Source organism: Saccostrea echinata, unplaced genomic scaffold, assembly GCF_033153115.1.
Source record: "Saccostrea echinata isolate AGI-Se365-2 ecotype Australia unplaced genomic scaffold, CSIRO_AGI_Sech_v1 ptg000010l, whole genome shotgun sequence".
NCBI lineage: Eukaryota > Metazoa > Mollusca > Bivalvia > Ostreida > Ostreidae > Saccostrea > Saccostrea echinata.
Genome location: NW_026889759.1, coordinates 1,072,796 through 1,099,906, shown reverse-complemented (window position 1 = coordinate 1,099,906; position 27,111 = coordinate 1,072,796). Strand labels below are relative to the sequence as shown.

Genomic DNA, 27,111 nt, shown 5'->3' with positions numbered 1-27,111 from the left:
TATACAGTCCACCGCAGAACTATTTTGATTCACTTTCACTTATCAGCCATTAAGTTTCATCAATTAAGATTAAAAAAAAATTGCTATAAAAAATTGGGAAATTTACACTTGGCTTTTGGGAAAAAAGGTACCTTTTTGCATTGGGAATGGGGCCGTTTAATGGCCCCAATTATAAAGAATTGAGAGCCCGACACATATGTATCATTGCTAGTGTGTGCTCGGATTTATCCCAAAAACCTTCGCTAATTCAGATTTAGATTTAGATTTCAATTTTTATCATAGGCAGATATTAATTCCTTTTGCTATTATTAAAGACAATGTTATTCCTTCTTGTGATCTACCTGTTTTCATAAGTGTATGTTCAAAAGCACTGTCAATATCTGATCTGAGAGAACGAGATACTACTTGGTAAATAATTCATTTCTTATTATAAAAGTGTGTGATGAAAACATATTAGCTGAAAAAAACAGATATCTTAGCATCTACCTGTATAATTAGGATGTCACCAATCATGACTATGACTGGCAAGGAGGACATCAGTATAACTGTTATAAAAACAAGTCATTATTAGTTCAACGGACTGAAAATTTACTTCAAATTAAGTAATATTAAGTAATAATTTGAAATTAGCATTTTTAATTTAACCAATATTTTATTGCAAAGATAATGAGAAACTGAGACTAGCCTAAGAGATTTATTTTTGCTTCAAAATAAGCGATATTTCAAAATAAGTGAATTCAAAATAAGTGGAGTACGCTGTATTGCATCTTTCAAAGTACACTAATACATTTTTTAACATTGCAGCAAATGGGTAATAGGATTGGAAACATGACTGGCTACAATTCCCAAAGGTATTTGAATAATCAGAGTTCTATGATGCAGCATCAGTCACAGCAACAGCAAACATATCCTGGGCATAGTGCTGTGTATTCGATTGGTCAGTCTAGTCCCTATATGGGGTATGGAGGTACAGCAGAGTCAAGGCACTATCAGTATACTCCCATGGATAGGAGGGGAAGTAATAATTACTGTGCTACATTAGGACCTTCTGGCAATTCAAATGGTAACAGAAACTAGTTTTTGTTGACAGCTACATACATCTATATGACAAATTATTTTATATTGTTCAGATTTCTGTGGGAGGTAGTGACCTTGGATAGAAGTTATTACATTTTTTTGTTAACTTTCTGTAGGTTACTCAAGTAGAGCACCACCTCAAAATATGTCTAATCAGCAAGTGCCACATGGTATGATGCATACACACATGCGCCACAACCCTGCAAACCAGAATCCACAAGAAGTTGCAAACAACATTTTACAGATGGCAGCTTCTACATACATGCCAAACCAGACTGTCACTATCCCTCTGACTAAAAATCGTTCAGCTCCATATCACATCCCACCAAAGTCTCCACATAACAATTATTCTATGCAGGGAAATTGTCCAACTTCAACTCAGCAGCATCAACAACATATTGGACAAACTCATCAATTTGCTTATCCTAATTCCTCCCCACAGCAGTCATCTCAAGGACCATGTGCCTCACCAATCAGCCCAAATCCAGCATACATGCACAGTCCAGCATCTCATCACAGTGGGCAGAGCATGCCCAATGCCAGTCCTCAGTCAGTCCACAGTCCAACCCTTGTACTGAGTGGACCATGTGTCAAGTCACCACACACTGTGGTCCCCTCTCCAGTGGGGGATGTGTGTTCACCTTGTCAGATAACTTCTCCCATTGGCTGTCAGACCAGTGGTCCCAATACATCTCCGCACCATCAACAGTTACTCGTGAATGTACCAAGTGGAAATCATGCTATGTTCCAAGGCCAGCTGACATCACCAAACCAGCAAACCAATATGAATGACTACTCACCTAAAACTAATCCAGTTACCCCACCTGCTAGTCATAATATTTCTCCATATAGTAACTCCTCAAGATCCTCAATACATAGTCCACAACTCAAGAACTCAATGTCTGTGTCCAGTGTATCTGTGAATTATTTTTGTGCATCAGACATTCCAGAGCCTCCCCAAGAAAAGCCGAACTCAAATCCTTTGCAGTCTCTACAGAAATTATGTATGTTACCTGACCATCAGGTGATTGATCCAAAAAGTGTTGTCAATGATGCTTGTCTTGAATCACCACAATCTTATGACCACCAAAAAAACTTGAATAGCGATGCCGACAACCATCATGAAAATCAGGGCCAGGTTTCGGCATCGAACTTAAACAGTCCTGGGAAGTGTGATAATACTGAAGACTTTGAAACAGAAATTGTAAAGAATTGTAATGATATATGTAGTGAAGGCTTAAAAGATATTAATGACTTATCTCAAAAGTTATTTGTAGTATCGGATAAAAATGAAAAACAGCATCAGATAGTTTCCACTGAAACTACTGAAATATCAGAAAGACAGATTTATGAAAGCAGTATTGATTCTGGACACAGTGATAATGTGTCAGAAATTGGATGCTTGGAAGAGGAGGTTGATGCACAGATGGAAACACAGTGTAAAGGGGTAGATAAAGAGGATGAAGAAAAGGAGTCAAATCAGCATCAAGAAGGTCATGACCATGATGAAGCTCAGCAGCTCCTAGAAGCACAACTAACTAAAAAAACACAGCAGACAGAGGTAACGGTGGAAGTGAAAGATAAAGAAAATCAACATACTAGTGATGTTGAGGAAGTGACAGTTTCTGTGAAAGAAATATCTGATAAAGGTGTTTTATCTTTCCCAAACTGTGGTCTTGTTCAGTGCAAAACTATGATAAATTCTGAAACTGATGGTTGTGAGCAGGTTATCTGCAAGCCAATAGGTTGTAAGGAAAATGATGATATTCTCTCAGAAATAATTGATTATGAAAATGTTGCTAAAGAAAACAATAATGAGATCATACCTCAGTTACATAGTGATGAGAATTCTTGCATTCAGTATTACAGACCAAAGTGTATAAAACAATCCAAAAGAATGAAGAAATTGCATTATAAACCAAGCTTAAAACTGCATTCACAGATGCTTTCTAGAGCAAATGAAAATCCACTGTTGGTAAAAACATATTCACGCAGAGATCAACTTGCTGCTAAATATCGATGGAGAAGGTCACACATGCCAAGATCAAGGTCATTAAGGGGCGTACCAACAAGACTGGCCAGTACTACTATGAATTCTGTAAGTTACACTGACTCAGACAGTGATGATGGTGGAGTGTTACTAGTGAGGGAAGATATAGATTTTACTCAGGATCAGGAATCCCCATATCCTTTGGACAGCATTTCAGATGAAGTATCTCAGGAGGAAGATAATAGTTCTTCCATTGATACAGAAAAAGATGATTTAAGTCTGGTAGCTGACAAATCCTCCCCACCTTTACCTCCTCTCATACAAGTCAATGGATCAGCAGAATCTGTTGAGGCTATTGACATTAATGATATGGCCTTAGACATGACTAAAAACTCACAAACATTAGCTGTTGGCTGTGCTAAAACTCAAGCGAATGTAAATGGCAAATCAGATCAGAGTGTAAAGAAAAGGGACAGAAGCAGTATAAATAAAGATATAAGGAAAAGTTCAGCAAGCTCAAGCAATGGACACATTTCATCAAGGCAGACTGAGCAGAAGAATGGAAGAACTGATGTTACTTGTAGAGAAAGGAAGCCCAGAAAAGTGAAAAACTGCTCTCCTGTCAAAGATGTTAGATCAAACGATGAGGAGGAGGAGAATAAAAGCAGTGCACAGAGTAAGTCAGCTGGCAGCAGAACACCAGCAAAAAGATCCAGTCGTAAAAGAAGAAGAGCCTCGTCACTGAAGTATGGGGACTTGTACTACAGTGCTGACTATGTCCTGGACTCAGAGGAGGAGATGGAAGTAGAGAAAAAGAGTAAGATGGTTAGAAAGGAAAGTGGTAGCAATAAGGATGGCATGAAGAATGAAGAAGCAGATGTCATTATTTTGAATGATGAAGAGGAATCCATTGTGGAAAAGGATGGTGCTATGTCCCTACCTCCTAATGACCCAAGTAAGAAGGCAGGTTCCAATGTCTCAGGTTTTATACAGAGTGCTGAGGGCAGCAAAAGGACCAGATTAAAAGTTAGTGCAAAAATGACTCTTGATAATGTATCTATTGAGGAATTGTCTAGCATTATTTTGAACAAGGAAGCCTGTTCAGAAAATGAAAAACGACAGAATTCTAATATTTCACATTTTGTGGATGATGAAGGTGACTTAAAGTCTCTGATTTCAATAAGTGATGAAGACATGGAAAATGAAGAGACAAGAACATCGGAAAATTTAGTGAAGAGTAACAAAATGACATCAAAAATTCATAATGTAAAAAATAAGTCTAAAAGTGGAAAAGGTAGACTGAAAAAACTTCAAAAATCTCGTGCCAAATTTGACATGGTTGATGAAGAGACTGAAGAGATGAACTTAAGAAGGACCGTCAACATTGTGAAAAAGAAACACCAAAAACGTGACAAAGTGAAAGCAGATGATAGTAAAAGTAGAGTTACAGGACCATTTTTACGAATCAGAAACAGCCAACCATCCTATTGTCGTGTGGTAAACCAATATGAAGAAGATCCTGAAGTGTCAGGTCAGAAGATTACAAAGAAAGTCTCTACACCTATAACAGTGTCCACTGTTCATATGTCAAAACTTTCTGTAGAAAAATCAGTTTATGTGCCTAGTAATTCTGTAACAGAGGACTCTAACTGGGTGTGTCAATTGTGTCATAAACATAGCAGCTTTAAATTTCTAGGGGACTTATTTGGACCATATTACTGTGAAGAAAATTTGCCATCAACAAGAGGACAGGATTCACTATCACTTGATAAGAAATCAGATTTCAAGAAGAGCAAACAGAGAAATGTGACTGATTTGAATTTAGGTGACTTGATTCAAAAAACAAAAAAACATGTGAAGTCAGCCAGTCAGTCCAGACCTCCAGAAGAAGTTTGGGTTCATGAAGATTGTATTGCGTGGGCTGATGGGGTGCTCCTTATAGGGCAGAAAATCTATGGTCTTAAAGAGGCTACATCTGTTGCCTCAGCCACGGTGAGCATTTTATGACCTGTCTTTTTAATAAGCATTAAAAAGTAAGACTAGTTATTTTCAACAAAATTAAAACCATGGTCTATTTCATTGTTGCTATTTTAATAAACAGAAAATCAATGATGTGACTAACAACAGCATACGAATTTAGTGAACATACTAGTCCAAGCTTAGTGTTTTCTCAGGTGGCCAAGTAAATTGTCATAGAGGAGAAATTTAATAAATGCTATAATTTAGAAATATGCAATTAAATACTGTAGGTTTTTAGCTCACCTCAACGAAGTTGGGGGAGCTTATATGATACTGTCAGTGTCGGCGTCCCAGGTTAAAGTTTTTGGTGCAGTTTTCTTTTTAAGTACTTCTATGCCCTACACTAATCAGAGATGCATGGAAGATGCTTCTAGTATGTTTTATTGTACCAGTCCAGGGATTAATCTAGGGCATATTTACTACCGATATTCGGTATTTTTCCCCCAAGAGAAAATTTCCCCTGAATATCCTATTTTCCCCTTTTGATGAGTAAAAAATTCCCCTTACAGTAATAAACATAGGTAATCAGAGATTACAGAGCTCACCTCAATGAACGTTGTCTTTAAGTAAGGCAAAGTCCCACGCTAAAATAATAATCTATTAGTGTGCATCCCTAGATGCAACATTTATACAATTTTAGTCTGACAGGGCTTGCAGTTACTTGGGAATAGACTTATCTAAAAACTTTAAACTAGTCACTCATCCAAAAAATGTAAGTCAAATCCAGCATCTGAAGCAAGTTTGAGAGTGTTCATCCCTTGGTGCATCATCCATGCAAGTTTGGTTCAGATAGGCCTTCTAGTTACTTGGAAATGAGATCTGCTCCAAAAACTTTAACCTGGTCACTCATCCGGAAAATGTAGGTCAGATCCAGCATCTGAAGCAAGTCCAGTAGTGTGCATCCTTAGATGTATCATCCATGCAAGTTTGGTCAGTATAGGGCTTATAGTTGCTTGGAAATGAGATCTCCTCCAAAAACTTTAAACTGGTCACTCATCCAGAAAATATAGGTTAGATCCAGCATCCGAAGCAAGTCCAGTAGTGTGCATCCTTAGATGTATCATTCATGCAAGTTTGGTCAATATAGGGCCTATAGTTACTTGGAAATGAAACTTGCTCCAAAAACTTTATCCTGCTCTAAAAACATTAACCTGGTCATTCTTTAGCTAAAATTGCAGCATCTGAAACCTTTACTGGTACATTGAAACACACTAGAAGTATCCTCCATGCATTTCTGATTTAAATAGGGCATAGAAGTACTTGAAAAGAAAACTGCTTCAAAAACTTTAACCTGAGATGCTGACACTGAGGCTTTTACATAAGCTCCCCCAACTTCATTGAGGTGAGCTAAAAAGCTCAAACTATTTTTTTTCCCTTGATAAAAACTGGAAATTTGAAATAAAAATTTTCATCAGAAGTGAAATATGGCTTTTCTTTGCTATTTTGTGCACTCTAAATGGTCATTAACATGCTGAACTTCAATTGGGCCCCAAGCAGGGCGAGCCCTGCACCAGCTGTAGTGGCCTCAAGACCCCCGACTGATTTTCCCAAATTTTCCAGAGAAGGTAGTTTCCCCAAAAACCTAGATTAATCCCTGCAGTCAATTAAGGATTCAGATGCTGAAATTTCAGCTAAAGAATGACCAGATTAATGTTTTTGGGGCAGGTTGAAGTTTTTGGTGCAGGTTAAAGTTTTTGAAGCATGTTCATTCTAAAGTAACTATAAGGCCTATTTTGACCAAACTTGCATGGATGATACATTTAAGGATGCACACTACCAGGCTTGCTTGACATGGTGGATCTGACCTACATTTTCCGGATGAGTGACCAAGTTATTGTTTTTGGAGCAGGTTCATTCTAAAGTAACTATAAGCCTTATGTTGATCAGACAAGTATGTATGATACACCTAAGGATGCACAGTAGACTTGCTTGGGATGCTGGATCTGACCTACATTTTCCTGATGAGTTTTTGGAGCAGGTTCATTCTAAAGTAATTATTTGCCATACCTTGACCAAACTTGCATGGATGATACATCTTAGGATGCTCACTACTGGACTTGCTTGGGATGCTAGATTTGACCTACAATTTCGAGATGAGGACAAGTTTAAAGTTTTTGGAGCAGTATCTTTCTTCAGTAGCTATTTGCTGTACCTTGACCAATCTTGCATGGATGATACATCTAAGGATGCATACTACTGGACTTGCTTCAGATGCTGGATTTGACCTACACTTTCCAAATGAGTGATTAGGTTAAAATTTTTGCCACAGGTCCATTACCAAGAAACTATAAGGCCTAATTTTTACTCATCAACTCAGTACTTTGAACTGTCCCATAGGGCCAGTAGATTTTAAAAAAAGACTGACCCAAAACCAATATAATAATAGTAAATATTTTGTTTATTTTGTGTTACTTAATAGTACAACAAAACAAGAAACAATAGAACTAAAACACCCAAAGACAAGTTTATAATCCCGATAGTGAATGAACTTTTTTATGCATAAAAAAAAATACACTTGCCCAAAAGGCGCAGGCCCTCTTCAATCAACTAGCTCAGATTAAAAATTCACTGGCTGCAGACCAGTGGGCCATTATTTTGAGCTCTCTATAATGATTTGGACATGTAATTTGTAAATAGTTAGTGGCTAGTGAATGAATGAGACATATTGCATCATATTGTAATATAAATGACATCTTTTCAAAATGAAGTATTAATTCATAATTTAATTCATTGACAATTTTTTATTGATTAATTCCATGCTTGGGACTTTCAGATAAAACTGATTGAAGTTTAAGATATTTTTGCATTTGTCAGTCACCAGATTTAGTGATATCAGGAGAACAAAATAAATAATGCAGAAACTGGAACATTTTTCTCTGTTGTAGATGTGTTCAGCTTGCAATGAGTATGGTGCTATGGTTGGGTGTCTACACAAAGGATGTTCTCAAAAATATCATTATATTTGTGCACTAGAATCAGGTCTGTATAAAAGAGAGCATTTATTATATACCGTATATACTCGCCTATAAGTCGGTCCGCCTATAAGTCGGTTTTATTTTTTATGCTTACATTAAAGGGATTGACCCACTATAATACCAATATTTTTATAACTCGCCTATAAGTCAGACAGGGGTTTTTGGACCAAAGTTTAACTCCCAAAAAACCGACTTATAGGCGAGTATATACGGTATGTCACAGAAAAAATGTTTAAAAAAACAACAACAACATTTTGTGCTCCTGTAATGGAATATTGGGGGCATATAGTTTTTAGCCGAAGGCTCAAGTGAGCTTTTCTGATCTCATTTTGTCTGGCATCTGTCTGTCTTTAAACTTTTCACATTTTCAACTTCCTTCTCAAGAACCACTTGGCCAATTTCAACCAAACTTGCCACAAAATATCTTGGGTAAAGGGGATTCAAGTTTATTCAAATGAAGGGCCACACCCTTTTCAAAGGGGAGATAATTACAAGTTAGTGAAAAATTAATGGCATCTTTTAAAAATCTTGGTCTCAAAAACCATTGGGCCAAAAAAAGTGAAACTTATGTGGAAGCATCCTTTGGTAGTGTAGATTTAGATTTCAAATTATGACCCCCAGGGGTGGGGTAGGGCCACAGTGAACAATCAGTGTTTTACATTTGAATACATAGGCAATTTTTTTTAAAAATCATCTTCCCAAGAACAACAAAGCCTTGAATGGTCTTACTTATATGGAAGCATTGTCAGGTAGTGTAGATTCAAGTTTGTTCAAATCAGGACCCCCTGGGGGTAGGGTGAGGCCACAATGGCCAATCAAATTTTACGTAGGAATATAGGAAAAAATCTTTTTCTCATGAATCGCAAAGCCTTGATTGGTCATATTTATTTGGAAACATCCTCAGGTAGTATAGATTCAAGTTCATTCAAATTATGACCCCCCGTGGGTTGGGAGGGGCCACAATGGCCAATAAATTTTACAACAGAAAAACATAAGAAAAATAATTAAAAACCTTTTCAAGAACAACAAAGTTATGATAGGTCATACTTATATGGCATTCTCAGGTAGTATAGATTAAAATCTTGACCCCCAGGGGTAGGGAGGGGTCACAATGGGTGATTAAAGTTTCACAAAGGAAAAAATAGGAAAAATCTTTAAAAATCTTCTACAGCAAAGCCTTGATTGATCGTATTTGTATGGAAGCATTCTCAGGTAAAGTAGTTTTAAGTTTGTTCAAATCTCAGGGGTAGGAAGAGGCCACAATGGGGGGTCAAAGTTTTACAAAGGAATAAAATAATCAAAAAATAATCAAAAATCTTCTTCTCAAGAACAGCAAAGCCTTGATTTGCCAAATTTATATGGAAGCATCCTCAGGTAGTGTAAATTCATTTTTTTTAAAATCATGACCCACAGGGGTAGGGAGGGGTCACAATTGGCAATCAAAGTTTTACATTGCAATTTGTTGAAAAAAAATTTCTTTTCAAGAACAGCATAGTCAGAATAATTCAGAAGCATCCTCAGGTAGTGTACAAATCCCCCCCCCCCCCCCACTTTTATTTTTAAACTTTTCAATGCTGTACATAATGGTTTTTGCTTTTCCTTAGCCAAAGTGATCAGTTGAGCAATGTATCCCATGGGCATATTGTTGCTCTGTCCATCTGTCTGTCTGCCACAACAACTTTAACCTTGCCCATAATTCTTGATTGATTGCAGCTAGAGCTTTCATATTTCACATGTTTATTCTTTGTGACAAGACCTTACTTTAATTGCTTTCATAATTGACCTCTTGACCTAGACGTAGGAGTTTGACCCACTTTTACAAAATTTTTCTAAGCTTTAACCTTTGCCATAATTTTTGGTGCTTGGGCTTTTATTTTTCACATGTCCATTTCTTGTGATCAAATCTTCTCTTGGGTACCAATATATTTTTACCTTGACCTTTTCTTTGACCTTGACCCGACTTATCCTAAAATGGTATTAAGAAACTAATCAAGATATTTTCATCAAACCTATTAAGCTTATATATTTAGGAGCTCTATTCAACTGCATCAACATTTCTTCCTTGACCTTTCCTTACCTGGACTTCAAATTTGTGTTTAGCTAAATTTCAAAGAGAGTATTCAAGATATTTTTATCAATCTTTACATGCTTATACATATTGATGAGAGCTATTCAATGACACCTACAATTAATTCTGTTACAAAACAAAGGAACTATGTTTATTTCACATAACAAAAATAAGAAAGTTGTTGCGGATGAATTTCTACAGAAAAGGTGTGTCGAATGACATGAATATTGAATAACATTTCAGAACGATAAGCTTAGAACACAAAGAACCCGACAGGCAGTAAAATAACCACAAAATTACATAAACACAAATTCTAAAAGACTAAAAAGATTGAATTTTAAAATCTTAACCTTACTTTTACAATCTTATAACTAATTTTACCATAAAAACCAAAGATATTGATCTGTATTACTGTATTTCTCCATTTCCTCCATTTCCCAGTATACTGTGTACCACGCATGATTGTAACTCATTCGTAGGGTCATGGTTGTAGTTTAGATGCAATCATTAAAACAATGCCTAGATACTGGCAATTAGAAAAATGTTATAGAAATTCATAAAATCCTTCATAGTTCTTCAATGACTGAAAAGAGTTGAGTTCGATACTCAGCATGAAAATGTTTGACGGTGTCTGGTGAATTCAAACCCTGCTCTGTTTGGACCATGACATGAGGACCCAGACTGTAATTGTGACATTTTGTTTAAAACTTAAGTTTTTTTATTAGGTCACCTAAGTCAGTAGTTCATTACTTTTTTAAAAGAATAATGAAATAGATATGTAATTACAATATATTTCAATCTTTTTAGGGTGCTATATGGATGAAGAAAACTTTTCCTTGTTGTGTGTAAAACATAAGGTAAGCTGTATTAAGGATCCATAACACAAACAAAAATTTTATGCATGGATTGATCATTCATATATATATATATATATATTTATGTATATAAATATATTTTTAAACAGTGTAAGTTTTCTTTGGTGCTTAAATATGCGGCTGTGTGGTTTTCTATGTAATTCTTTACAAAATTTTGCAAATATTTTTAACATTTTGACAACACCTTACATACCTGGCAAAGATTAGCAGTATTAAGGTAACCTATTTAAACCTATATGTGAGATATATTGCTGATTTCTGAAAAAAAATTATTTATCCTTTAACTTGTATATGAAGGTTCTAATGAACCATATTTAGTTAAAGAAAAAGTACTTTATAAATTATATTTTGTTTCTCAGTTACTAAAGATAGAAGCAGCTGACATTTGTCCAAAAAGTGATATAAAGAATACTTAAAACATGTTAAGAAAACATGGATGTTTGAGAAAGAAAAGATGAAGTTGATACTAAAAATAATCTATTCTCAGTAGTTAGGACCTCACAAATACTGTATAAGCAGAATTATTAGGGAGAGTAATGACATCGCTAATAATTTATTCCCTGTCGGTTATTATAGCTTTCTCTTTTTACATGATGAAATCACTAAAATTAACTCTCACTAAAAATATATACCTACTTTTGGTTTTTGAAATAAAATATATATGAACAAATGGAAAGTGTAGTAATTAGCCAACTTGTCATCCAAATAGATTTTATAAACCCCGCCAGAAATAGAGAAGACTTTTCTTTTTGCCTGTATTTGCCTTTCCATTCTTTAAATACTTTTAATTTCGAAAGTTTCGGAAATCTAAAGAGAAAAAACATGTCTGTGATATTTATACATCTTTATATACTCATGATGTCAGATAGCTGCAGATCTTTAGCTCTCTGGTTGAGAAAATTCGGAAAAACAAAACAGAGCAACAGATCCAAGCATTGTAAAAAAAACCTCTGATTTATTGTGACGCTTTTTGGCTGCTCGCCCCAGGTATTATTTCATGTATAATATACGTTCCCACACTTAAAGGATGGTATCCAATAATTCACCATATATTTTACTTCTATTCAGGACTGATACTTTATTTACCTTTCAAGGTGCTTTCTTCTAGTTAGAAACTGGACATCAGAATGCGAATTTTAAAACTTTTATTCCAAGGCCATAGAGGGCGGTTGGGAACTATTGAAAGGTAAATTAAGTATCAGGATTAGAAGTTAAATATATAATTAATTCACGGATACCTTGCTTTAAGCAGGGGAAGGCATATTATACAAGAAATAATACCTGAGAAACAAAAAAGCATCAGCGTAAATCGAAGGTTTTACCATTCTTAGATCTGTAGCTCTCTTGTTTGTCTGTCCAGATTTTCTCAACCAGAGAGCTACAGTTCTGAGCTAGATGTCAGAGGGGAAAGGAAAGATCATTTTTAGCTCTCCTTAGCCAAAGGCTGAAAGAGCTAATGCTATGGCCATTTGTGTGGTGTGCATAAACTTTTTAGAATATAGGCCATATTTCAAGAACCCCTAGGCCAATTTTTGTCAAATCTGTCACAGAGTATCCTTGGCCCAAGGGCTATTGTTTAAATTAAATCTAGGGATGTGACCCTTAAACAAGGGGAGATAATTAGGATAATAAAAACAAAAGTATGGTTATTAAAAAAATCTTCTTCTCAAGAACCACTGGGCAAATTATCACCAAACTTATGTACAAGGGTGAGAATTTGTTGTAGATTAAAAATTATTCAAGGCGTCATCCTTGGGCAAAGGGCGTGGTCTCAAGGTCACTTCAAAGTTGACCAAAAATTATGTTTTGTTAAATCTTTGATATTTTGCTTACTGTAGGGACTAGGATCATCAAGTCTTGTCTGTTGATGTATCTTAGGACCTCATATCATTGTCTCAAAAGTAGGTCAAAGTGACCTACTTTTTGAATTTTGCAGGCATTTTTTTTTTAAGTTCTTTAAGAGGCATACTGTAGATTCCTTATTTTACGCGAGTACTTAATATCGCGAAATGGCTAAAGGGCATCAAATCGCGAGAAAAATAATTCGCGAATGGGTGATTTATTTAGAGATTTTACATACATTAAAGCACCATAAAAATAAAAGCAAGTAATTTTATTTCGTGAGTGGTGCTTCTCGCATAATTACGTGATAATTTATTCCTCGCGTATATTTAGGAATCTACAGTATTTTGGACACTTTAAGACCTATGATCATCAAACTTTATCAGTTGATGCATCTTGGGTTCTTGGAGTATGTCAACTGAAAAATAGGTCACTGTGACCTATTTTTTGAATTATATGGCTTATCTTTTTTTCAAAACATTTAAGGTCATTATTTCAGATATTGAGAGGTATAAAAACATCAAACTCAGTAAGTTGATGCATCTAGGGACCTTCAAACATATTTTTGAAAAAGTAGGTCACAGCATCCTACATTTAAATATATCAGGTACTAATTGGCTTAGAATCATCAAACTTTGTCAGTTGATGTATTTTGAGTCCTCAGAATGTGCCAACTTAAAAGTAGGTCACCATGACCTATTTTTCAGAATTTGAAGGCAATATCTAAATATTTCAAATAAAATGAGACTTAAAATCATCAAACTTTGTCAGTTTAGGCATTTTGGGGTCTCAAGGTATGTTTACCAAAAAGTAGTTCACCATGACCTACTTTTGGAATCTTATGACTGTATCTAAATATTCAAGATAATAAGGGGCTTCGAATCAAGATGATACATCTTGGGTTCTCAGAGTGTTTTAACCAAAATGTAGGTCATGATGACTTATTTTTGGAATTGTCTGAATAAACAGGATACTAAGAGGCTTCAAATAGAAGTGATAGGTTATACAATTTATCAGAAGAGCAATTCAAGGCCCTTGGGCCTCTTGTTCACCTTAGAAAGTAATTTCATGATACTTAAAAGACTGGTATGTTAAAGTGACCTTGTGTTAAAATGTATCTAAATTTTATAAAAATTTTAATCCCCTTTTTTTAATTTAGGATAAGAAGATGAAACAATTAGAGACATCTTAAAACATCTCACAGCAAAAGGTATAACATTCATGTAACTGTTGCAGCAGTATTTTTATCTCCCTGCAACCAAAGGTTTAAGGACATTGGCAAGGTTCCTGGTTATTGTATAGAATTTTTCAAGAACTCTTGAGTAGGTTTAAATGTACTAAACAGGCTATATTCTGGACCGTTTAACCTACCAATCCAACCTTCTTTTTTTGATTTTGTCAAATCAGTGTTTTTACACTTCTCAATGCATTTCCTATGTAAAATGTTGATAAAAGGGACCTACATAATTTTTCACCATAATATTTTTCCAAAACCCACTTATTTCATACAGTTTTTGTATTATATACATTATTGTATCTTCATTTCCTATGACTTCTAAAAAATTTTGGCTGAAAAATTATATATCGGAACAAGACATGGATATACCGGCACCAATCATTATTTTTGAGTTGCTTCCCTTAACAGCTAAAATTGACCAAGAGACTGGTTGATTGATTTTATCATGTAGTTGACTGAATTGATTGAAACACATTGTAACAAAAATATTGGCATTGTTTTATTTTTATTTTTTATTCGTAGTTACTAAACGCAGCTTCCTTCACACGACCTAGCTAAGAACTGTTCTCAGTCGGCCTACCTTTCAGGATATGTCACATCTTTGCTCTTCCCAGCATACTGAGCATAACTAATGTTAATGACGACCTGTTGGCTCTTTGTCCCTGAATACAATGTACAACAAAGCCATTACGACTTTTCTTTCTTGCTGTATAGATGATTCTACCCGTTGAAGGAAGTACATGTGCTTCTGTTTACCTCTGTAACATACGCTTTATTAGAGAATTCTACACGGGAGATCACTCTCAATCACTATTTTATAAGTGAAAAAACCCATGTATTAAACCTTCTTTTTCCAGAAAACCTTGACTTGCCAATGTCCTTAAGCCAACTTTTCTGAACAATGGTTGTTGAGTGTATGTATATTAATAAACTTTTCACATTTTCTTCTTTTCCAAAACAAGTGGGGTAATTTCAAGAAACCTCACCTTGAAGTGGGGATGGGTATCGCCAAAAATTTTGTGTCGCAATATATCACAATTTTTCTCAAAACTATCATGATAATATCATGATATTTTTACACATAATTTAAACTATAATTTTTAATGAATTTTCATAATTTTTCTAACAACTATAATGTGAAAACATAACTTCACTTTTTTTCTTTTTTCTTTTTAGCTCACCTCGACGAAGTCGAGATGAGCTTATGCTATACCGCCGGCGTTGGCGTCAGTGTCGGCGTTATTTGGCATCCCGGTTAAAGTTTTGGGAGCAAGTCCATTCCCAAGTAACTATGAGCCCTACCTTGACCAAATTTGCATGGATGATGCATCTAGGGATGGACACTACCACACTTGCTTCAGATGCTGGATCTGACCTAGATTTTCCAGATGAGTGACAAGGTTAGAGTTTTTGGAGCAGGTCTGTTCCCAGTTAACTATAAGCCCTACCTTGATCAAACTTGCATGGATGATGCATCTAGGGATGGACACTACCACACTTGCTTCAGATGCTTGATTTTCCAGATGAGTGACCAGGTTAAAGTTTTTTGAGCAGGTCCAACCCAAGTAACTACCTGGACCAAACTTGCATGGGTGATGCATCTAGGGATGGACAGTACAACACTTGTTTTGGATGCTTGATCTGACCTAGATTTTTCAGATGAGTGACTAGGTTAAAGCTTTTGAAGCAGATCCATTCCCAAGTAACTATAAGCCCTACCTTGACCAAACTTGCATGGGTGATGTATCTAGAGATGTACACTAACCAACCTGCTTTGGATGCTGGATCCAACCTAGATTTTCCACATAAGTGAATTTTAGCCATATATTAACAAAATTAGCATGGATGATGTATCTAGGGATGGACACTTCCTGACTTGCTTTGGATTTTGAATCAGACCTTCAATATCCAGACGAGTGACCAGGGTAATTTTTTTTTGGAGTAGCTATATGGCCTGTTATGAATAAACTTGCATAGATGGTGCATCTAAGGATGAAAACTTCAAGACTTGCTTTGGATGTTGGAATTGACCAAAATTTTTAGGGCCCCACAAGGATTTGCTGATGCCCTATAGTAGTCACTCTGACTGTCTGTCTGTCATTCTTCCATCCACAAATCATCAAACTTCATCAGTTGATGCATCTTGGGTCCTTGGAATGTGTCAACTAAAAAGTAGATCACCGTGATCCCTTTTGGAATTTAATGGATATATTTAAGTATTTTAGATACTAATTGGCCTAGAATCATCAAATTTTGTCAGTTGATGCATCTTGAGTCCTCTGAGTGTGTCAACCAAAAAGTAGGTTATTGTGACCTAATTTTGGTATTTTATGGGTATATTTAAATATTTCAAATACTAATTAGCCTAAAATCATCAAACTTCGTCAGTTGATATATCTTTGGTCCTCGGAGTGTTTCAACCAAAAAGTAGGTCATCGTGAAGGCTATGGCTGAATATTTCAACTAGTTAGAGGTCTAGAATCATTAAACTTTGTCAGTTGATGCATTTTGGATCCTCGGAGTGTCAATCAAAAAGTAGGTCACAGTGACCTACTAGTTGTCACACACTTTTGGACTGATTAGGGTTAGTCTAACACCTATCCAAAAGATGAGGGTTAGTCCTTGCATTTAATATTTATTTGTAATTATTTAAAACAATCAGACCTTGGCATGGTGCAGCATTGCAGTTTGCAGCAGTGGTACTATGACATCATAAACGTTAATTGTTTTCCACACCATCAGACTTTGGCGTATCAATCCATCAGGGTTTGGCGTAGACCATAGGACTTTGGTGTGACCATCAGATTTTGGAGTCCCATTGGACTTTGGAGTCTTACAAATATATTATAGTTCATGCATTTGCTTGCAAAGAAAAGAACATTTCAATGGACTGCAATAGAAAAGCATTTATCATAAAGCTTGACAATCAAATGGAAGTATGATTCCTCAGCCTTCAAAGCAAAAATAATAAGCAAATTTAAATTATTAGAAAGAATTGTGAATTATTCATGAATACTGTAAACCAGCAATTATTCACGTCATCTTTTATTCGCGATTCGTCAGTTTATAGTCAATCCGCGATGATTAACTTTCGTAACTGAGGAATCATTCTTTACAATACAAAACAAAATAAATGGTTCGCGGTGATTAATATTCGCGAATTAAAGTAAGTCAAGAAACTTGCGGATATTTTTCTGCACGCGAATAAAAGTTGGTTCACAGTACTTGTTAAAGGAGCCTGGACACAGTTGCTTTATTTACATTTTAAATTTCAATGTTTATTCAAAAATCATATAAATTTGGTTTATTGAATTGAGGTTGCATGAATATTCTTAGAATTCCATGACAATGACATTCTTCTTTATGTCACGTCAAACATCTATGTGTTATTGTTCATGCTTACGTTTTACCGTATGTGTTTACTCTGCACACATTACTGAGCAGGGTATGACAAAACTAGTGAGTTGGTTTTGCTTTCTCACGTCTCTACTCTGAATTTTCTGGATTATAGTTTTAATATTTTTCATTAATGCTCAACAAATACTTTTCTTAAGTACTAATTCATAGTTTTAATAATTTCCAGATAAAAGAAGTTTCTAAACACCCTTTTATAATTAAATATAAAATGCTAGCAACAAATGATGTTATACTGAAAATTTTAGAAAATAGTAACTTCAGATCTGTTTGCAGCCCCTTTAATGATTTTTCAACTACAAAGAGATTTCAGTCGTCATTACTGCAATTGTCAGTCTACATCTTTATTTTAAGAATGATCCATTTTGGGAAATCAACGCAATATATTTTAATGTATTTTATAAAGTTCAGTTTGTAAGATTACTTAATATCTTTCAGTTTAAAAGAACAGCATCATAAGCTCATAAATATGTTTTATATGCACTAGTAATCAGTAATCATCTCAAAATTTAGATGATATAAAAAAGATTATTTGTATGGAGTACGTTTGAATAGTAGGTCAAAGGTCAAGGCTTTGGAAAATATCATGGTTTCTGACCCTTTCTACACCAAGTAAAAAGTTTCTTTTTCTTGAGTTTGCAGAGAATTATTGCCAGGGATACTGAAAATACAAAAAAAAAATCCATGGCTCAAAAGAAAAACCTTAAAAAAAGAAAGTGAAAAGGTTTCAAAATGCTTTTTCTTGATAAAATCATGTAACCAATAAAACTTGGTAAAGTTTAGAGGACATTGGGATTCATAATTCTGTGAATATAAAACTATAGTATGTTCCACCAATATCAAGGATATCTGACTGCACAATTAGTGTTTTCAAATATGTGGAATTAATGATTACTCAAGAAAAATTGTTTCTATTTTCAGATGCTGAAACTAGCAGATAATAGCTGTGAAAGCCAAAACTTGTTATGTGTGAATCTTGAATAAGTGCATAGAAGTATTTTTTGACTTTTTCCAAAGGAAATTATATGTGATATTGATCAGAGAGATCAGTAAAATTGATCAGAGAAATCAATAAAAAATATTTTAAAAATGATGAATTGTTTTTTTTTTTTTTTTTTTTTGTTTTTTTTTTTTTGTTTGTTTGTTTGTTTGTTTGTTTGGGTTTTTTTGTGACAAGTATCAATGTCAATATTAAAAGTCCCAGTGAATAATATTTTTTGCATTTTACATAAAATTAGCCCTAAATAGTAAATTCACACACAAGACAACGTTTTCAGATCACATGACATCAAAAGATGGATAAGTCTAGGAAATGGATTATTAATATGAAGAAAAAGCTTTATATTTTGAGCAAGTATTGAAGATAAGTAACAGGTGAATGACTGAGACAGATGAGTGTACAAACAAACATGGTGTGATGTGGGGTAAAATAAACTGAATTAGTGGTCATCTGAGTCACTCGGGGACCATTGCTATCTGTTTTTGTCCATGATGAGTAGATAGAACATTTTCAGCTTCTTCTCTGGAAGTACAGATAGTTTTCATATGACATATTTTTTCTCTGAGTTATTTCCCTTGGCCGCCATCTTGGTGGTCAACCTGGTAATTTTTCCTCTTTGTCTTACCAACTCTAAGAGGGTGTAGCAGAAATATTTGGGGGAAAATCTTTATAGAATAAAAATTATGAAATAAAGGAAGCTTTAGCAAATGTATATTTTTCAAAAAAACAATGCTTCCTACCTCACAATGGCCAGTATAAAAAGTTAAAGTTGGTTGAATAATGAAGGAATATGAGCATGTTGACCTCCAATATGGCGGCCAACGGGAAGTAACTCTCGCTAATTTGTGCCTACTGAAAACTATCTATTTCAGCAAAGATCATCTATGAGTGACGCACAGGCACTTGTTTCTGTAATAATTTCTTTAACCCATAGTATAATAATAACACAAGGTATCCAACTCCGAATTACACGGAGTACCCCCCTCTCCAGAATCGAACTCATTTACACTTTTAGAGTAATTATTAGTGTTTAGTAATTAGGGCCCCGCAAGGATTTGCGGGTGCCCTATAGTAATCACTCTGTCTGTCTGTCTGTCTGTCCGTCTGTCATTCTTCCGTCCACAAATTTTCTGTTTTTTTTCTAATAACTTTTTTTAGGATTGACCAATTAAGTTCAAATTTGGTATGTTGGTTGAATAGGCAGTAAGACATATTGTGATGCTTGGGTTGGGTCTCTATGTCATCCGGTTTGGAGCTGGGGTGGTGGGGTAGATTCCTTAACTTTATATAAGAGTGAATGGGCAAAGAGAGATAACTGCTGAGAATGTTCCTATTGTAAACTATGAAAGGCTGCAATGAGTCTCTTGGGATTAATTAACTTCCTTCTTGAAGAAAATCCAAAGCATTTATCTTTATCTGCCACATTGAGATTAACTAACACCTCTGTCTGCAAATGAAGTTTGTTTTGAAGTTAAGGTCAATTTTGAATGATGTTTACATTCTCTGAAATGTGGATTTAAATAATGTTCATACTTTATTTTGGTAAAATACACAATGAGTTATGATTTTATTGAATTCTAAAAACAAGGTATTCATGTAGATAAAGATATCTTTTTTATTATAACTTTATTTGTTTTTTATTTTTTTTTCTGCGTTATGTAAATTCAAGAATACTACATGTATTTATTTTAACAGGTATTCAGATAATAACCCCATTCTATCATTGCTGAAAAAGTTCTTATTGTAAACTTAGAAGAAAAGATTGAGAGAGCAGTATAATTAATCCCGTGGGTTTGATTATCTTGCTGGTTTGCAGAACATTTTAGAGGGTTATCTTTCTGTCACTTTAAGATTAATTAACACCTTTGTCTGCAACTGATATTTGTTTTGATGTTAAGGTCAAGCCTGGGTGATATTTACATTCAATGAAGGCTGGCATTCATGCTTCATTCTTCTTTAAATATACATTTAATTGAGTTATTATAGATATTATGTTTTTTACTGCCTTATGTAAATACAAGGATGCTATTTACAGGTTGTTGGATATTTAACAGTTGCTGTTGCTTATTCTTTATATATATTTAAATTTTTTTAATCAAGTAAAATTCTCATCCCCTAATCTGCACCCTTTTATTTCTACCCCTCGGTGGGGCCCTTGCTGACTGGTCAGATTTCTAGTTATTTAGTGTTATTATTATGCTATGTGTTAAAAATTTATTATCGAAACAAGTGCCTGTGGAGTGACGGGGAACAAAATTTTGAATTTTATGGTTTCAACCCCCCCCCTCCCCCCATGGCTTAAAACCATCAAAGTTAGTGCTGTCTTTAAAAATACTCTTCTTTACTCCTGGAAAGCAGTAAAACTGTTGGCAAGACTGTTCTTAGGATTGAGCCCTCTGCTATTCTCTTTAGAGAAGTGGACAGGCTTTCGCCTACATCCACTTCTCTTCGCAAGCCTTCATATTTTGATTCTGGAAAACGTATAAATTTCGAACCGGTTGTAGGCGAAAGCCTGTCCACTTCTCAAAAGAGAATAAGCCCTCTGCCAGAATTGTGAAATTCATGAATGGCCCCAGCAAATAAACCAGGTATAAAGTTATGATATATATATATATATATATATATATATATATATATATATATATATATATATATATATATATATATATATATATATATATATCAGATAAACTAAGTGCATGGTTATAATGAGTGCCTCCTCCACAAATGTGGAATTTGTTGCCATAAGGTCAGGGGTTCAGTGGGGGGGGGGGGGGCTCTGGTTAAAAACTATAAAATCAGAAATATTCATTGTTGAGGATTTAATTTCGTTTATTTTGTTGTCAGCAATTATCATGATCAGTAAAATTAAATCCCACTCTAAATTTTACATGACTATATTAGGATATATTTAATAGGGTCATTGTCAAAACAACGAAATTTAATGCCCTCGAAACCTTTTTCAGAAGACAGATCAACGAATCTTTATCCCTAAGAAATTGTGTGCCGCTACAGTATATAGTGAAAATACATTATTAATTTGTTTGAAAAATTACTTCTCTGCCCCCTGGTATTTTGCCGGTAAATTAAGTACATAGTTATAAAAAGCAAGAGTGTCTCTTTCAAAAGTATGAATGGCCTCTGGTACAGGGGTTCTGGTTTTAGGTAGGGTTCTACTGATTTATATTTTGAAAATGTATCTTCTCTGTCCCTGGCTATTTAGCAGATAAACAAGTGCATAGTTATGATGATATAGAATGCCTCTTCCAAAATTGTGAAAATTTTGGCCACAGGGTCAGGGGTTCGGGGGAGGGGGCATAAATACCTTAACTTTGTAAATTAAATGTGCTTCAAAGACTAAGGGAGGCAAGTGAGATGGGTTTACTAAAAATGCTCAAGAAGTATTATTTTGTGTAGTCTTTATGCGGATAGTGACAAATGGGGCAATTACACTGTAAAAAATGTGTTTACAATTCAAACACTTTTCTAAAGACTGTTGTCACCTCCTTTTTTATATGTTTAATTCCTAAACAGTCATGTAAAATTTCCATACATGTCTTAGAAAGTGTTTAGAATTTAAACACTTGTGTGCTAAGAAATTAAACATATCTAAACACAAGTGTTTAAATTCTAAACACATAACAGCAGAAGTGTTTAATATCTAAACACATCATAAGTATAATTTGTACCTGCAGAAAAACAAAACACTCTCGCACAAAAAGTATATGTTTTTTCAATGCGCATAATTATCAAAATTTTCAAAATATGTAACCGATATTAATTATTTTCCATAAAGACACTGAACGTTGAGATATGTATAAGTTAAAATTATACGTACAATACAATGGACACTGTGCGATATACATGTACTTAATTTACACAAATAATGTAGGAGATAGAACGGAATAGATTTGATTAGTCTCAACAATTCAATCAGAATGACACATAATTTCAAACGTACACATAGATAACAAACATATAATCTTCAAAATTATTAAGAAAAAATATCAAGCTGACAATTTAATATCAAAACTTCATTGAATATTTCTAAAAGGGTTTATTTAAGAATTTTTAAATCAAAAATAAAAAATGTAGATTTATATATATATATATATATATATATATATATATATATATATATATATATATATATATATATATATATATATATATATATATATATATATATATATATATATATATTTTATAATCATTATAATTTGAATCGACTGCAGAGTTTTCCTCATGTCAATCACAAAAATATCAAATTTTATTAACTTTCAGCAAGTCCCAAAGCACCACACAGGCCCGTAGGAAGCAATTTCAGTTGGGGGGGGGGGGGGCACAGCCATAGATTTTCAGTTGAGGGGGCACTATCAACTACCAAAAATTCCTTGACAAGCAAAAAAAAAAAGGTCATCAGGCATTTTCGGGGGCACAAGCATATAGTATCTATTTTTTCTATAGTACTCTATATGTCGGCAAAATTATTGGGGGGGGGGGGGCACGGCCCCCCGTGTCCCCACCCCCCGTTCCTACCGCCATGCCACATATTATAATCTATATCCCATTAATAACTGCCAGAAAGTAATCCATTTCGAATGCACAAGGATAATTGTAAACACTGTCGAATTAACTCAGTAGTCTTCACAAAATGTAGTTTCAAAGTGTTGATTATGGAACAACAAAATTGCACTTGAAGATGACACCAGGTACTCTGATACGTGTATTTTGAGTTCGATCTCTGATACGTGTATTTTGAGTTCGATGTGGACTACAGTGCCTGTAGGAAAGAAAGCCAGATTTTAGAAAAAGTACACTATCACTGATATTTTACATTACTTAGAAAAACAAATTTGTTCAAGTTTTAGTGAAACTATACTGATATAAATATAGATGTTTTTAATGACATTTAATATTATTTCCTCTCCTGCAAGTCTATGAACGAATTCAAGATATCCCAAGTCAACTTTCATTTACGTTGCTCATCGTGGTTATAATTAATGCAAAGAAAGGGAAAACAAACCTTTAATGTATTGCAGTAATAACATGAATAAGATGCCCTTTCACGTATTTCACTATTTCGTCATGGTTATCCCTTGAATATGGGTTGTCATAACTCTCATTGATACATCACCTTAGCTTGTGTTTTCTTTGTTTAGATAGCCGTTCAAATTAACGTTCAAATATTTACATTTCCAATGTATTTGTCCGAGATAAAATTACAAATTGTAAAAATACTTTATTTCTACATAAATCTACTGGTTCGTCGATAGGCGCGGTTAAAAAAAATCACGTGCGGGGCGGGACAAATAGAGACAGAAGCGGGGCTATTAGCACGGGAATTTGCAGAATCAGGAGCATGTAAATATAAGGAATAACTGTCAGATTTTTTGGATTCATGACGATGATCAATCGATTGGCTTGCGTGATAATTTTATGCATAAACGCCTTCGGCGTTTATGCAAATTATCACGCAAGCCACTCGATTGATCACATCATGAATCCAAAAAATTAGACAGTTATTCCTTAAATATTTACATTTCCAATGTCTTTGTCCGAGATAAAATTTCAAATAGTAAAAATACTTTATTTCTTCATAAATCTACTGGTTCATCGATAGGCGTGATGAAAAAAAAATCACGTGCGGGCGGGACAAATAGAGACAGAAGCGGGGCTATTAGCACGGGAATTTGCAGAATCAGGAGCATGTAAATATAAGGAATAACTGTCAGAATTTTTGGTTTCATGACGATGATCAATCGATTGGCTTGCGTGATAATTTTATGCATAAACGCCTTCAGCGTGTATGCAAATTATCACGCAAGCCAATCGATTGATCACATCATGAAACCAAAAAATTAGACAGTTATTCCTTAAATATTTGTGTGTCATTTCCGGGAAGATAACTCTGCACTTTGCATTAAAACGTGTTTAATTTCTAAACGCGTTTAGATTTAAAACAGGTTAAGACATAAGTGTTTAGTTGTTAAACACGATACTATACACATTATTCATTAAAACGTGTTTAATTTCTAAACGCGTTTAGATTTAAAACATGTTAAGACATAAGTGTTTAGTTGTTAAACACAATGCTATACACATTTAGATCTAAATATGTAATAGAAGTGTTTATTTCCTAAAACAATTTTTACAGTGTACAGGCAAGTAAACAGATCAACTTTAAAATCCACTTGTTTTAGATTTATGCTAGATTGCCTTGAGGAAGGGAGCATTCATTATTTAATGTTGTAAGAAATGCAAATAGGGAATATCACTAAATATTTACATTTCCAATGTCTTTGTTCGAGATAAAATTACAAATTGTAAAAATACTTTATTTCTACATAAATCTACTGGTTCATCGATAGGCGCGGTTAAAAAAAATCACGTGCGGGGCGGGACAAATAGAGACAGAAGCGGGGCTATTAGCACGGGAATTTGCAGAATCAGGAGCATGTAAATATAAGGAATAACTGTCAGATTTTTTGGATTCATGACGATGATCAATCGATTGGCTTGCGTGATAATTTTATGCATAAACGCCTTCGGCGTTTATGCAAATTATCACGCAAGCCACTCGATTGATCACATCATGAATCCAAAAAATAAGACAGTTATTCCTTAATTCAAAACGAGTAGATGATATTACAAATTCGAACAGGTGATATCACCTATTCGAAAAGTTGATATCACCTATTCATATCAAATGGGTGATATTACCAATTCGAAAAGGTGATGTCACCTGCAGTGTATTCGATTTAAAAGAGATATCACCTATTCAATTTGAATGAGTGGCATCACCTATTCGAATAGGTAATTTCACTAAATGGCAATATATACCCCAAAACGACTCCTCATAATTTTTTAACTTTAATGGAGATAACTTGCTTTTATTATTTTTCTATTTTGCCGATAAAAGCATGGTACAGAATTGTCAAGAGACGTCTGAATTTTTAAAGTCTTTACTGGTTAGCTACAATGGATACAGTGATAAAAAGTTTGAAAGTTTATCATTTCTGAAGGTGATACAAACATTTTTTCTCCCCCAAATCATGAAAATTACCAAGTCTCAGTTTATACATAAAGTGAATAAGTTTAGCCACATAAAGGGTTCATGTTTTCGTACAAAGTTTCTCAATGATGACCTAAAGTGATTTTTTTTGGATAATTGTTATAGACAAAAGGAAGAAATCTGAAAATCATAGAACAAAACTATTATTTGGTTTTAAGCATCATTTACAACTAGAATAAGTAAAAATGTATCTACCAATCCATGCATTTTATTTTTATTTATAATAAGTGTCTTTCATAACGTTGACAGTATATTCAGGCCTCGTATCTTTATCTTGATTACAGGTATTCTGATTACGTACGTATAATAGAAATCGTTCATCAATCTCACTTAAGAGAGTTCAAAGTGCAGGATAGTTTACAGGTAAATGGTCATAAAAGCTATAGTGGACAGCTTCATTTTAGTGTAGGTGTGTTCCGAGGGGGGAAATTATATCCTTTACAGGACATGAATAGTACTTGTTGCTTTTCCAATAAACTTTGCTCGAGGATTTAAAACCAATTATTGTTCATTACATTTTACCTTAGAGGATATTTGTGAATTTATTTTCATGTTTCATCTTTGGGTGCAGAGGTGATTCATCAGTTTTCTTTAAATTTCTGCTTTTGGGGAGTGACGGCTAAGTAAAAATTTTCTCTAACACGGGTTTCGGAGCATAGAGACTTGTACATCACGAGTGCTGGATCTCAGACGATTAATTAATATCAAAAGATGGAATCAGAAGAAATGAAATACTTGGTTGTGAATCGAAAAGAAACGACGTCTACACATTCTGACTGGGCTAGCAGGAAACTCATCTGGGTGCCACATGAATCGCTAAGTTTTTGTGCAGCGGGAATCATAGGGGAAGAGGGGGACTATTTAACAGTCCTCCTGGAGGAAAGTGGCAAGAAGATGAAAATATCTCGGGAAGAATGTCAGAAAATGAACCCCCCAAAATACAACAAAGTGGAAGATATGTCGGAGCTAGTGTGTTTAAATGATGCATCAGTTTTATTTAACATCAAGGACAGATACTTTTCCGATTTAATCTATGTAAGTAACAAATTGACAAATTTAAAAGCAAAAATACATAATTACATATGTACATGTATATCAATTAGACTACAGTATAAAGTTGATTATCAAACCTATAATCTGAATCCTTAAATTACAACTATAAGATGATCCGTGTAGCTCTTTATTTATCTAACAACATAGCATAGATGTCCCCGATGGAGACATGCGCTAGAGTCTCTAGAGGATTTCACCTTCTAATTGAAAATATTGTTTTGTTGTCACAAGTTGTTACACATTGTTATTGCTGTTGTAGTAGTATGTGTGTGTGTGTGATTCCATATTAGCGGAGAATGTTCCCTCTTAACAGAATAAAGTGTTGCAAATGGTTTAATTAGAAAAAAAAAATCATCTTCCATCTTAATTATCAAATAAACAATATGCAAGCGTTTTTTTCCAAGTATCTAAAGTCAACGTAAATGTTTACTCAGTGATACATTATAATTTAGTTTGCTTCGAAACCAAATGTTTTGCGACTTCTCT

The 27,111-nt window shown here is 34.4% G+C and overlaps 1 protein-coding gene across 2 annotated transcripts in view; it reads left to right on the top strand.

Annotated features, from left to right (window-relative positions):
* LOC133184101 (uncharacterized) overlaps nucleotides 1–27,111 on the top strand; it is a 64,913-nt gene that overhangs the window by 16,335 nt on the left and 21,467 nt on the right. Inside the window, exons 4-9 of one of the 2 annotated variants that reach the window (XR_009720794.1) lie at nucleotides 805–1,063; nucleotides 1,194–5,059; nucleotides 7,972–8,065; nucleotides 10,937–10,986; nucleotides 14,006–14,056; nucleotides 18,419–18,459. Coding sequence is in view for 1 of the 2 variants with exons in the window: in XM_061318941.1 (XP_061174925.1) it covers nucleotides 805–1,063; nucleotides 1,194–5,059; nucleotides 7,972–8,065; nucleotides 10,937–10,986; nucleotides 14,006–14,038 (4,302 nt within the window). In the remaining variant the exon portion in view is untranslated. Of the gene's footprint in view, nucleotides 1–804; nucleotides 1,064–1,193; nucleotides 5,060–7,971; nucleotides 8,066–10,936; nucleotides 10,987–14,005; nucleotides 14,057–18,418; nucleotides 18,591–27,111 lie in introns of those variants that run through there. The other variant, XM_061318941.1, reaches the window with a different exon arrangement.